General features: G+C 41.0%; 1 protein-coding gene across 1 annotated transcript; it reads right to left on the bottom strand.

The window, feature by feature from the left end:
- Positions 1–6,468: 6,468 nt before the first annotated feature.
- On the bottom strand, positions 6,469–9,049 carry LOC311359709 (insulin-like growth factor 2; the record flags this gene model as incomplete). Its single annotated transcript, XM_084479762.1, has 5 exons — positions 6,469–6,672; positions 6,861–6,889; positions 7,346–7,513; positions 8,454–8,598; positions 9,044–9,049. The coding sequence occupies 5 exons, from the start codon at positions 9,047–9,049 to the stop codon at positions 6,469–6,471; spliced, it is 552 nt and encodes a 183-aa protein (XP_084335888.1).
- Positions 9,050–14,673: the final 5,624 nt, after the last annotated feature.

Here is a 14,673-nt window from a genome sequence, read left to right as displayed (position 1 = left end):
ACCCTGACAGGCCATCAAAACCCTGACGCAGAACTGTGGTGATTTTAGTGACAGGCCAAGCCCATTTCACATTTTTGGACTGTTGCTATAGCGCCACCTTTAGACCGATTTAGACACAATTTGGAGAGTTTAATCTTGACCCATGTGCCTTTGACTATCCCAAGTTTGGTGAGGTCATTAGTATGATGATTGGGTTAAGTTAACCCTGTAAACTTAAGTTTAGTTAAATTCAGACGATTTTTATCCTCTGGCGGCCATGTTGTTTTGTCAATCAACGTCATTTCACTTGAGCAGTTGAAAATTTGGGCCCCAACAGCCACTAAGTCAGTCCCGCTTAAATCAAATATTGCGTCTATGAACTGTGGAGATTTTAGTGACAGGCCACGCCCATTTCGATGCCACGCCCTATTTGAAAATATGTTGACTTTAACTTGTTCAGAATTTGATTATGAACAACTTTTGTATTGGAGTCAAGATCATAGGAGTCCAACTTGATGTTGATATGAGCATTTAACTCTTTTCGCGGTTTAAACCACACCCCTTTTAGAAGTCCATGGCTCATGGCCCTTTAAAATTTAATTTACAGACTAATCTTTAAAGACAGATTGAAGATAATGGCCCATAGATGATATGGGCTAAAGGATTTTTGTCAAAGTCAAAAAACCTGGGATCCTTAGGGAATTGAATGTTTTTAACTAAATTCAAAATGGCGGCAAATCTGGAGACCGGAAGTTATAGGTTCTTGAGGCATATTTGTTCAGCATGAGGATATGCATGTGTGAACAAAGTTTCATGAGTGTAGGTCAAACCGGTTACGAGATATGCTTGTGCAAACTTTGCATTTTTGGACAGTTGGTATAGCGCCACCTTTGGGCCAGTCAAACGTGGCGGAATAATAATAATAAAAACACTAACGATTATAATAGGTTGCCTCGCACTTTGTGCTTGGCACCTAATAATATATTTAATTTAGTAGTATTATATAGTATTATAGTTAGGGTTAAGTGCCTTGCTCAGGGACACCTCGACACTAGGAGATGGGATCATACTAGCAACCTTGCGGTTACCAGTCAACCCGCTCTACACCCTGAGCTACTGCCGCCCCAAAGTACCATTTGTTCTGAGGCAGACACTCTCAATAACCACATTTCTATTGTATTGTCATTAATGCCATGTTGGGGTTTAGCGGCGCTCTTGAAGGCCTTCAGGTAGACGGCAGAAGTTGGTGTTCAAACCCAGAACCTTCCAGCTGGGTGCGGTCACCCTGACCACCACTAGACAATCCTGCCCTATGCTCCACACCCGTGGTGGGGTTTGAATACATGCAGAGAGTCACCATTTCTTACACATTGAACCGTTGCTAGTCACCAGTTATCTGTGTTCTTATGCCTTGTGTGTCCTGAGAGCGGCACACACTAAGCTAATATTTATCTCCAAAGTGATCAGAGATTACAGCAAAACTGCTGTGAGGTGAAACTGCTGTGAGGCGTTTGCTTATGACAGGCCACACGCCGCAAACCGCCATCCTCCATCCACACAGGAAGCAACCGTCTCCAGGAAATGATGTCAATCTCTGAACTCAGCTCTAGAAAATTGTGTACCCTAGTACCCAGTAGCTTGTATACTTCCCATGTATTATATATATACATCCCAGAAAAACATAGAAAAACAACGTTTTTTTAAATTGTTTTTAAACAATCACCAATACCTTCCCCTACGTTTTGTCCTTTTTTAATTGTTTGTCTTGCTCTTCTATCTTCTTCTATCGATCCAGGTAGACAATTTATTTGTTCATGCATTCCAAGTCTATTGTGCACTTGCTTCCTCAAAAGGCCACATGCACCCTCGACTTCACCTCGAAATCCATAAGGAAAACAATCAAGACCAGACCCCTTTGCGTGGACAACATAACATAGCATAAATCAGATGTGTCCGATGTGTCAGAAATATATATGGTCAGATAAGTTGTGACCAAATAAGAAAGCAGAAAAACAAGAGGGCGAGCAGGTGGCTAAAGGTAGGACACATTTATTCCCAAACTGGGTTTCAACACGATTGATAAGAGACAGAAAACAGTCGCAGCTGCGGAGCATAGACACGACACGGCACGGCGAGGTTAGGAACGCAATGTTAAATCCAATCAAATCATGGGCTTCAAACGGACAACAACACTCATGATTATCGTTTTACCCCCCAACACACGAACCAATGTGTGTAACAACACACAGCCCTGCTAACCTACTTTTCTGCACCCAAGTGCCGTTTATAAATACGTTTATCTCCCCCGTTGAGTGAGTTGGCCGGCTGGTTGGCCGTCGGAGGAGGCCTGTGGATTCATGGGGCGGGGTGTTTGTGATATTTACAATGCATTGATGCTAAGAACCGCAACCTTCAGTGGAAAGTTCCTTCCTGTCCCTTTATGACGCATTCATATTTAAAAGAAAACACAACAACTCTGGTCAATACGATAATAATAACGTCATTGAGAGGATTATAAACATATTTTATCACTTAAATGAATATTACTCCGGATGATGATTATAATATATCCCGTTGGGTGGACGATTTCCCCCCCCCCCCCCCCCCCAGTTGAAACACAGACCCCCCTCGCCCTACATGTGTTCAGTTCCTGCTCCACCGCTGACAGGATGGCATCAGTGCTACCGTCTCAGTGATGACCGAGCTGTTGTATGGCATCGGTAGGCTTTTCCCACAGGCCTGACCCTGGTGATGAACCGGGCCCCCCCAGCCTCGAGTGGGCCCCAGTGTTTGATACACAGAGAGGAGAAGCCACGGCCCCCACCCAGCAGCCTTGACGCTGAGATAAAACCAACCTGATAACAGTGTTTACCAGAGGTACGCACACAAACTGGTGGCTGCACAGACTCTCCAAGACGCTCCGGTTAAGGGTGCCGTGCGGTGGGTACGATTTCGAGAGTGGTTCATGAGAGAGATCAGCAAAAGGAGGAGCAGGAGATAGCAAGATTTTGAAACTCAACAAGCCCTTTTAAAAAGTCCCTCGCTGCTCTGCTCCCTGCATCCCTCCGGCATAGGAAAGTGTTGCCTTTCACGCACCTGCGATGGACAGGCACGATGATGTTCCTCGACCCAATCACAGAAGAGAAAATTGATTTTTTTTTACCATACAAGAGGCAGGCGCTGTAGCAGATATTCTCACAGCATATTTCACTCATTAATATTTGGTGGAGGTTCTATGATATTTCGAAACAAAACTACATTCAAATAATGTCTCTTAAATCTAACCTACAGCACCTTTAATGGAGGTGTACATAAAAACATCACTCTGAGGGTATTCAGTACCGGCATTCATTCAGTATCCGACTTGTATTTGTAAATGATCATGGCTTTGTGACAAGTGACAAGTTATCATCAGTGGATGAACATGGTGGTTCACCATTTGCAGGGTCCAGGACTGGGATAGAACCCTCATTGTTAGTACTGATGGTTTGTTTTATAGTGAATGCATGAATTTTCAGTTAGTTTCTGCGTGCCCAAGCTATTATCTGAGTCAAAGGTAAGGAACAAAAGTGATAACACCTTTAAACTCTCTATGTCTCTCTCTGTCTCTGTCTCTCTCTCATATCTCTCTCTCTCTCTCTCTTTCTCTCTCTGTCTGTCTTCTCTCTCTCTCTCTCTCTTTCTCTCTCTCTCTCTCGCTCTCTCTCTCTCTCTCTCTCTCTGTCTGTCTGTCTTCTCTCTCTCTCACTGTCACTCTCTCTCTCTCTCTCTCTCACTGTCAATGTCACTCTCTCTCTCACACAGTCATTCTCTCTGTCTCTCTCTCTCTCTCTCTCTCTCTCTCTGTCTGTCTGTCTTCTCTCTCTCACTGTCATTCTCTCTCTCTCTCTCTCTCTCTCTCTCTCTCTCTCTCTCTCTCTCTCTCTGTCTGTCTGTCTTCTCTCTCTCTCACTGTCACTCTCTCTCTCTCTCTCTCTCACTGTCAATGTCACTCTCTCTCTCACACACTCACTCTCTCTCTCTCCGTCTCTATGTCTTCCTCTCTCTCCCACACACCCAAGGTAAAGGGAGAGCACATGAGTTTATCCTGCACTATCTGAAAGAATGACGCAGGCAGCTGCAAAAAAAAAAAAAAGCAGATGCATCTTATCTTATATTCTCCTGCCAGCAACTGCAAAAGACTTATTTATCCGGCCCCACATAAAAAATATATCAATTTCATTGTGGCTGGTTTGGTGGCTCGCACACACACACACACACACACACACACACACCAGGTGGGAGCACTCCAGTGGTTACATGTGGGAGAGATAAAGTTTGTCCATAGGGTACAGTTTGGGAAGGTCACACTCTCCTCTGCCCACACGGAGCAGCGTTGTGCAGCTAGCTGCGGCTGGCTAGCGCCCAGCATGCTATCTTGAGCAACCTTTGCAGTCTTACTGTTAGCACAATCCACCACCTGTGAAAGAGTGACCCTGGTGGGCGAACGCAGAGTGCACCCCTGAGATGTAAAGTCCAAGAGCTCGCTCCGTCACCCTCTGGTTTCCAGGCAGCATTTTGCCTTTTGTATTGAAAGTTGACATGAAAGTTTGGTTTGTACGGTTCAACTTATTTGGTCTGATATCTGACAATGGCATGGCTGAGTAATTTAAGTAGATTACAATTTTGAAAATTAGGAAAAGCAAGAGAAAAGTAACTGGTGCAAGACCGGTACTGGTGTGTACCTTATCAAGGACAACAAACACAAACCACTGTTCACATGGAGCAATCTAAACTCTACCCTAGCTTATAACTTTGTTTTTTTGGATTTACACAGCCGACTCTATAGTCATTTGTTGAAATAAAATAGCTAGGATGCAGTGTTTTGAACCAGAATGTAATCAAACCACTCGCTTTCCACATCTGTTTGGCTTCTGTGTCGCTTTCCTACTACTTTCCCATGTTGCAAAGTTGCCGTTACCACGATAAGCAACGATTGCTGTTGTGAACGTGCAGAAAGTCGATTGTTGTGCTCTGTTGTGATTGGTGGAGAATCAAGGAGGCTCAAAGTGTAGTCGATAACAAGTAAACGTAAGTGCATATCCTCAGGTATGAAGGATTCTTTCAAACGGGGCAATACATGGGAGGGATCCCACTGCCTACACCTGGAAGACTCCTTTATCTATGTGGGGATAATGTACCTTGAATATCTGCAAATAGTTTTATAGCAGTGCAATGTGTCTCTCCTGTTTGTCACGGTTAAAGTGGTGAGAAAGGGATCCTAGAATAAGGAAAACATTCAGCCTTTTTGCATTATGATCCCAATATTTCCAGCCACCTGAACACACACACTGAGGAAAGCTCAGACCACAGCAGAATGGCTGACCTTTCCGTTTCCGTTTCCGGCTCACCAATCAGGGTATGCCCGGACCCTTGTTTCTGAGGGTCCTGTGATCTACAGGCCGTAACCCACCTCCAACTGGATCGCGGCCCATTTTTGGTCATGACTCCAGACCCATAGTTTAAGAAATGCTGTGTAAACCAATGTGGAGTATCTGGGCCAAGCAAAACACGACGATCATCCCTCCACTCGCATCCACAAGAGTTAGGGGTCGTTGCTCGGTAGCTCAGAGTGATCCAGACAAACCCTAACTCTATCCACAAGCACGTGGGGAATTCTGTCAATATATCTCTGCCTTATTATTTTTTCATTGGGTTTGACATTTGTGGTGGAATGTCAACTAAGTTTACAGAACTGGGGAACCTATCTCGCCTATCTCAGCCCGAAGGACAGACACAGTCGCGTTTTGTAAGGAAAAATAGATTTTTTTCTTAAATCTGAATCTGTATATTTATGTGTGTTTACAAATGTATGTGGATGCAATATTTTGGTTGCTTCTTTGTGCTGCAAATAAAGGGCACCCAAGGAAATGTTGTTTAGAAAAAGTTTTTAAGTAGTAATAAATAGTCACAAAACAGTCTCATCCTTTACAATACACATATCACATGTAAACATTCAAGGGCAACAATGTAGCCACAAAAATAATCCAGTACTTTGTGAATAAGATAAACCCTATAAAAAAACTATATTAAATATAAACACAACAGTAAAAAAACCAACAACATTTTTAGATAATATTGCAAACAATTTCAAGCATCTTTTTGATATAACATTGTATGGTATTGTATGCTGCCTCTATAGCTAGTATGCTGGAAACAGAAAAATAACAGTGAAAGTATTACAAATGTTCTGGATTCCATGTACTTTGACTATAGTATCTGAACCTAACATGATATAGATAGCATGCGTGCCTGAGAAGAAGTGCAGTGATAGATATAGATACAGGCCTAGATATAGACACAGATCAAATCAACACATCTTTTTGACTTTCAAACAAGGGGGCAAATCCCTGCTCGGCGAAAATATGAAGTTATTAAAGTGCATTCAGGAAAAAACGTTGCAGGCTCAGTCAAAATAGAATCTCCCTTCCCTCCCAAATATCAAAGCGGTCACGACAGTTTGGGCTGCTGGGAGCCTATGGCGGACTTGCTGGTGTGCTGTTGCCTGGCTGCTCTCTTGCGGGAGGCAGACAATACCTTCCTCCGTCTGGGGGAGCTGTGTGTTTTCCTCCGGGCGTGGGACCTCCTCTGGCTGTTGGGCGCTCCCAGCTGCTCCAGGAGCTTCCTCTGGAAGACCGCCTCGAACTCCAACGCCTGGACGGCACAGCAAAGGAAAACAGGAACAACGTTAAATGTCGCGATACGAGGATTTTTGTGGTAATGCTTTTGGACGAATAACGTTTGTTCTCTTGTTTGAAAGTCAACATATTAAATAAATAAAGATAAAATAAAATATTGAGTGGTATGCTCCGTGGTTATACCAGATAAGATAGTAGGCCTACTTTATTAATCCCAGACAGGAATCCATCTTCTGAGAACATTGAGATATCTATATCTCAATGTCTATTCGGCCACATCTCTATAAAACTAACTTTTTTTATTCATATCTATAACTACATTTGATATAATTATATCTATAACCAAACAATATTATCAGGCAGTACCTACAGATACCATAGCAAAAGTACATGATGTCACAGCAAAAACGTTTTTAATTTTTTTGTGGCTTTCACACACTTATTATTGTTATCGGCCCAATATTTTATTTGCACGATAAAATGCCTGTTTTGACCACGGACGCTTGTGTTGCGTTGTCAGACGGGACGTACCACTGTGGGGGTGGTGGTCGGGGTGGAGGTGGGGCTAGAAGTGGTGGTGGAGCTGGGGATGGAGGTGGTGGTGGTGGTGGAGCTGGGAATGGAGGTGGTGGTGGTGGTGGTGGAGCTGGGAATGGAGGTGGTGGTGGTGGTGGTGGTGGTGGTGGAGCTGGGAATGGAGGTGGTGGTGGTGGTGGTGGTTGGCAGTTCGGGCTTCTTGGACTTGGCGCAGTACATTTCCAGGTGATGGAGGTCACAGCCGGCAGATTGACAGCACTGCTCCACGATGCCCTTACTTACCCGGGGTCGTGAGCCATACCCGGACCAGCTGCCCCTACCTGGGGAGGGAAGCAGAACACACTGGTTAGCGCCCAACGCCCCATGTATGCAAAAACATGGTTGGATTACTCGGTTTGGTTTTAGGATCACCAGATTTTATTGAACATTGTAAAAAATATACGTTGATTGATTTGTATTTACAAACAGAATGTGCTCAGCCATATGAAAACATTGGGACCACTTTGAAATAAGTTGACATTAGTTCACCATTACTTAAACATTCGTTCATGCAGTAATAAGCATTGTTCTATAGCATTATGATGGGGATTAGGGTTAGAAATAGTGGGTTTGGGTTAGCACTAACAGTAACCCTATTAAATAATGTTTAAATTAATGCATTAGTAGTGAACTGCATTCCATTAGTTAACATGAACAAAAATTAGTCAATTAATTAATTAAATGAACTGTTCGCTAATTGTTAATGAAGGCTTATTACTGCAATAACCAATGTGAGTTAATGGTTCATTAATGAACCCTTATCGTACAGTGTTATCAAAACATGGGCCTGCTGTGTTTGGTGTACACAGAGGCAGATGTGCTGGGGCTCCAGAGAGGTACACCCTTCCCTGGGCAGGCAGGAGAGATTATCGCCAGATGCCTGACCTTTCGTCAAATATTTCATTAAACCTTCAACAGTGGGACACTGGAAAGGTTGGCATACAATGTCCATCCAACATAGTAGGCCTAGGCTATTCTTTTTGACTACTGTATTGTAATGTACCATAGTTAAGTATTAATACTCTTGTAGTATTGTAAGTAGTATATTATAAAGTATAATGTTTTATAGGTGTTATAGGGTTAGCATTGTTACGAAGTATCTTTGAGCAGTGCCATAAGCAAAAATCATCACTTTAATGAACTGTTATAACTTTTGTGTAAATGTAAAGCTTACACACACACACACACACACACACACACACACACACACTTGTGTCTCACCTAAATAGATTCCACGATCGCCACACACAAATTTGAGGTCGTTGAGCAAGTCGCTGCCGCAGCGGCGCCGCGAGGCATCTGATGGTTGCCATAGCGACAGACACATGGCGGAGTAGAGAGCACACAGCCTCCACATACACACAACCTGGGAAGACAACACACACACACAATGTCAACACAATGACAACAATAACTGACAACATGATGATCATAACAAAAGCATTGGGCTGGACGGTGGTTATACACGCACACACACACTGTCAACACAACATGATTAACATAACGATAGTATTGAGCTGGATAGTCCAGTGGTGTTTCAGTCCCGGGTGAAAGGTCCCGGGTTTGATTCCTTTAATGTCCCCGGTCTATATTGAGGTACCCTTGAGCAAGTGCCTACCGTGCTCATGAAACATTTTCCAACTGTAAGTCGCCTTGGAGAATAATGCTCAATAAATGACAACCTAGTTATAGTAACAGTAATATTGCGTACAAATACTGCTCCCCTGTGTAGTTTGTACAGCTACATGCATTGACTGTACTTGCTATATTCATGTGTTGAAAAAGGCCTGGTTTGTTTTGGATAGGGCCACCTCCATCACGATACTATTGTTCAGGTCACATAGTAGAGCATTGAGTTATAGAGTTATAGAAGATTGATGAGTGTTAGAGAAATGATGAACTCCAAATGACCTTCGTGCTGTACCAGTGCAAAAAAAACTAAATCTATCTCTTGAAGGAGCCAACTCCTTCGTGTGTTATTGACCTTGAGATAAACCCTGGCTTGCTCACACACTGTTCCCTGGAAAACGGATGGGAGCTTATTATTCTCACGGCAAAATGATAATTTATTATAAATGTTTGTTTTGAGAACTGCTTAAACATAACCATTCAAGCTGTAACAACAGAGTTGTTGTGAATTGGTTTTCACCCTGCACAGCTTGGCGTCTCAGTTCTTGTCATGCCAAAATACAAAAAAAGGGTTTCTTTTTACATTATTCCATTGTATTATCCCTTAATTAATAGCAGGATCGATTAACAGAGGATGCTTCTGTGCTCTTTGAGTGCCACATCAAAATGTACTTATATAGTAACCCCTACACAGAACAATCCAAACACAAAAGTAGGCTAGACACGGTTTGGATCAAAGCAAGTTCATTAACAATGAGTTAAAGTTACGACGAACAAAAGCATTTAAACATTGTACCTGGTGGTCCCAACCAAATCACAGACTGACCAAGTGCCCAAGCCCCTTACTTCTCAATTGTCCTAAAGAAAAAACATCTATTGTCAAAATGAGGAAACGATAGGGTGCCAATCAGACCAAGAAGTGACCCAAACCTGCCCAAAGCCCAAAAGCACAGAAGAGTCCAGTGTGAATGTGTCTTACCTTCTGTGTGCGTCCAGACAGTGTAAAGGAGTGTTGTGTGTGTCCAGAGAGCATTCTGGTAATGTTTTCCTGTTGGCTGTTTTCTCCTGTCTGTCCACAGAAGTGGACCGGTATCCAAACTTTTCTTTTTATACCCGGTGAAGAGAAAGAGGGCAGGAACTAGAGAGAGCTAGATTCCTACGCAGTGGGGGCTGTTCAATTCTGCACTCACAGAAGATACGAACTCTTCATGCAACGTGTTTGTCTCTCTCTCTCTCTCTCTCTCTCTCTCTCTCTCTCTCTCTTTCTCAATTTTGCGTGAATAATAAAAAACTCATGCAGGGGACATTATGAAAATCTATATTTGGAAAGGGAGTGATACTGATTAATATTATGATTGCAGTAAACACATAAACATGTTCAACTAGATGTCATTTCTGTGTCACTGCTGGACTTACAAATTGGATTTAATTTCATTTTGCGAGGGGATACCAAATGTGTCCTTTTTTTCTCGACCAAGTATACTTTTCAATGTATTAAATGAGAAGGATGATTGCATCAATCTAAACTGCTGTATTCGGGCCAAAGGTGAAGAATGGGAGATAGATTAAAATAGATATGAATAAAGATTGCTACAACAAAACAAAAAAACAACAGAAAATCCCCCATAATGACGTTTCACAGACTGCAGATATAGGCCGGAGTGGGAACAACCCGTGTTGAGTTGAAGCCCTTACCAAAAACTACAAACATGGCTATAATGGATATAACTGGTTAAATGTGCATGCATCTCATAAGGATTGGATTGGATGTTACATATTTTTCCCTGCTATCAACCAGTGGACCACTATGGCTAAGAGAAGTTAAAGGCAAGGATAAAGTTTGATCAAAGATAGGCAGAATAAGTAGAAATAAGATAACAAGTGACTGGCCGTTGTCCTGAATACTTATTTATTCAGTTTTAAATGGCATCTGTGTGTGTGTGTGTGTGTGTGTGTGTGTGTGTGTGTGTGTGTGTGTGTGTGTGTGTGTGTGTGTGTGTGTGTGTGTGTGTGTGTGTGTGTGTGTGTGTGTGTGTGTGTGTGTGTGTGTGTGTGTGTGTATGCGTGCATGTGTATGCGTGCATGTGTGTGTGTTTGTGTGTGTTTATTTGCAGAATAGCAGAGCAGATTGTGTGGTTTACACAAAATTGTCTTCTATTTATTTCTGGCTATCATTAGCGTCTGATTGGTGGTTTCAGTGGTTCTCAGACCAAGATTGCATTTGATGGACCAATCCTCTTCCTGAGGACTGATAACCATTTCATGGTGTATGTCAATCTCTTATCCAACCATATATTGATATTATATTAAATACATAGCATGTGTCACAGTAATTATTTTTCAGCTAATTGCTCATCAGTCAGCGTTAGTTGTTATAACTATAAACTTTGATGTACTTCATTTCAACTATCATAGAATTTGTTTATTTTCACTGATGACTTATAAGATAACTAGCATCCAGTACCTAGCTCAAAGACATAATAGGCTGTTTCCTGAAAACTTGTGTGTTTCTTTAACTTCAAGTAAACTGATGTGTAAGTATGTGTAAGTGTTCAGATTTTTCTAACTTTCTCAAACTTGTGTTGTTTACTTTTCTGCATTGTCTTCCTGGTTGTATCGTCTTAAGGAGTTGCAGTAAAAAGTCTGACGCAAAATAACCCAAAATGTATAGCAATAATCTAAGAACATGTGATATGATATTTAGGTCAGGAACATCTCCTTGTCAGTTCTAGTTCACAATGTTAAGACTGAAAACTAGATTACATTTAAATTAAATACAGATGCTGGACATGCCAGCAGGTCCACGGATAAATGAAAGTTTAAGAAGATAGTCAGCTTAAACTTTATATATGTATATATATATACACATATATACACATTTACATATATATACGCATATATACGCATATAAATACACATTTACATACACATTTATATATATGCATATAAATATATTTAGTATATGCTACACGTGAACCTCCTAGGATGGCGCGATTTGATTGGTTCGCTATCTCGGGATATTGGGCAATATCCCATGATTGAGATCTCAAACTCAGGATGATGTTTTTTTGTTTAAAAACAAATAAGCTGTTAATAAAAACAAAGAAATCGCGGCAAAAAGTGTTAGGCCCTATCTTGTTTATTTTTGGAGTGTTCACATGTAGTACTAAAACAATTATTCACCCACCTTCGGCGAATAATTGTTAAATGTAAACTGTATATATATATTTATTTATTTATTTATTTAGCACTTTTCTTATGGCTTTTCTGTGTTGTTTTTCAGATAACATGACAATATATTTTTTGCGTGTTTTTAATGTCAAAGAAAATCATGTTCAATATAATACTTACTCATAAGTGTGAAGCAGTTGATCATGATGATTCCTGCACTTTTTGGGGCTTTATCTCCATCGTTGAATGCACTTACCGCTTTGCATTAAAGCATCTGCTAAATAAATGCAATGTAATGTGTATTGTAATGTAATGGTTATTAGTGCATAGATATATATAGAACACTAGATGTCTCGTCCGCGGTGCTGGCCAATGGAGTCGAACGTCCGCACTGGCGGCCATCTTGCCACAGTCAGCTCACTCACCCATAACGTTGTGTTGGTAGTGGTACATGTACTTTTTCAATAACCATAACTTGCTCAATTTTCAACCGATTTTCAAACGGTTTGGTTTGTTATAAACGTCAGAGATGTAGTTATGACATTACTTATGAATAATTATGTTATGTTCTAAAAAAATAGAATAATCTAAAATAAGTACAAGATTTCCCTTTCACAAATAGTAGTAGTTTGCAAGAAACCAAACCGTTTGAAAATCGGTTGAAAATTGAGCAAGTTATGGTTATTTAAAAAGTAGGGGAGAGCCGGATCGATTGAAACACTTTTCAGTTAAACGTCTTTTTCAAAGATGAAGTTACGTATACAAATAATTTTATCATGTGATCAACAACTCACATGTGTATTATCTTAGTTACATGTGTAATTTAATAAATATGTTGGACGATCATGCTGTTTTTTAACTAGTCACGTCACCCTGAGAGATGCGCATGGACAGATTTTGTAGTGACACAGCCTATAACCTATTTGTGAAAGCAAAACATCAAGCTCATTGATTTAACAAGGTTTTCTGCTTTAGGTTCAACGCATGTTCACGTGAAAGGGGCGTTTATCTCGTCATTTTGCTCACCTTTACAAAATGGATAGAGCAAGAGCAGTCTATTTCACCCAAGAGGAACAGATAGTGATAATAAACTCCTATGAGGAGTTCAAAAATCAGATAACAGCTAGGGGCAACACAATTACACACACTGGCTAGGGAGGCGTGCAGGCAAAAAATAGCCGATTGTGTAAATTCATATAAGCTTCACACAAATGCGCATCACTTGGGAGATGAACCCCACATGCAGAAATTACTCAGCAAGTGCTCCATCTGATCTTGTTGCACCTCACCGGCTCGCTTGCAAGATTTTGGCCTTCCAAGTTCTTCCAAGACCTACACCCTAGCCATCCAACATGCATATCTGAGAATCAGGCCTCTCTTTAATAATGACAAAAAGTTATGAGAGAAATGCACTTTTTGTTATAATAACTTTTTGTTATCTTATAAGGGGTGTGGTGCTGGCTCCTTTTGACCTTTTGACCCCAGACTTCAAAAATGAAACAGCTGTGTCTACACACCTTAAGGCACACATTTACACCTCCATCCCACCAAAAATGGGGACTAGAAACTAACCTTATTAACCTTATTCACATGCACGGAAAGAACAAGTAGGCTTCTATAGGCTATCCATAGGCTATGTTACAGTTTCAAATATGTTAGGGCATATTATTTTAATTCTGATTTAACATTAATTCCATGTTGTTACTTTTCGATATCAGTCATTAGGCTAAATAAAGTCATGTTTAGCAATTAGTGGAGTCCAAGTAACCTATTCTCGCAATATAGACCCTAAAGGTTTTCTCATGGTTTGACAGCCCTCCTCAAAACAAAATTACAAGGTGTCTTAATGTAGTCTAGGCTATCAACCAATAACCAAATTACTAAACTAATTAAAGGCCATGACACACTGTTATCTTCTGTTAAATTCCTTCTTTCTGGGTCAGACTGGGAATAAATTCTGAGGTCTTGGTTAAATACATATCTATGGCAGCAGGTATCAGTATACAGCTGTGTTCCCCATGTCAATGCATGATTACATGCATGATTAAAAAATATCTAAACACATTTTGAATGTCCTACGTCAACAACAGCCAATGGCTTTTATATAAGCCTTCCTTCAATGTGTTTATACTAAGTAGGCCTAAACGAAATGTGGGTTATGGTTATCAAAAACGTTCGCCGCGTGCGCTCTTCGCACGCCCGCTGACATTTTGCAGATTCTCTCTCCAGCCAAAGTCCCATTAAGGCAACCCTGCCTTAATGACACATCCAATACTAACTTGAGTGACTTTGAGTAACATCTCGTTTACTAAATGACAGAATGATAAAAGACGAGCATGCTCGTCATCGAACGGTGGACTATGTGTGTCGACGTAGTAACAGTTGACACACCTGCGTTTGGAACCTCCGCGCGCAGGTTGCGTTTGGAATTAAATTAATTAAATTAATCAACTACTTTAGTTCACTTAAATGTGTCTCGACCCTCGCCATTATGATTATTTCTAATGTTGAAAATAAATAACGAAAAATAGGGATAATGTGGTCTTTGGTGTAGGCCTATACGTTTGCATAAACCCGACGTTATTGTGCTAGTTTACTTAAGGTGTAGGCCTACGCCTTTTTTGGTAAATACATCCATGGG

The sequence above is a fragment of the Micromesistius poutassou genome (assembly GCF_964030765.1).
Source record: "Micromesistius poutassou genome assembly, chromosome: 15".
Lineage (NCBI taxonomy): Eukaryota > Metazoa > Chordata > Actinopteri > Gadiformes > Gadidae > Micromesistius > Micromesistius poutassou.
This window is presented reverse-complemented; position numbering and strand designations above follow the sequence as displayed.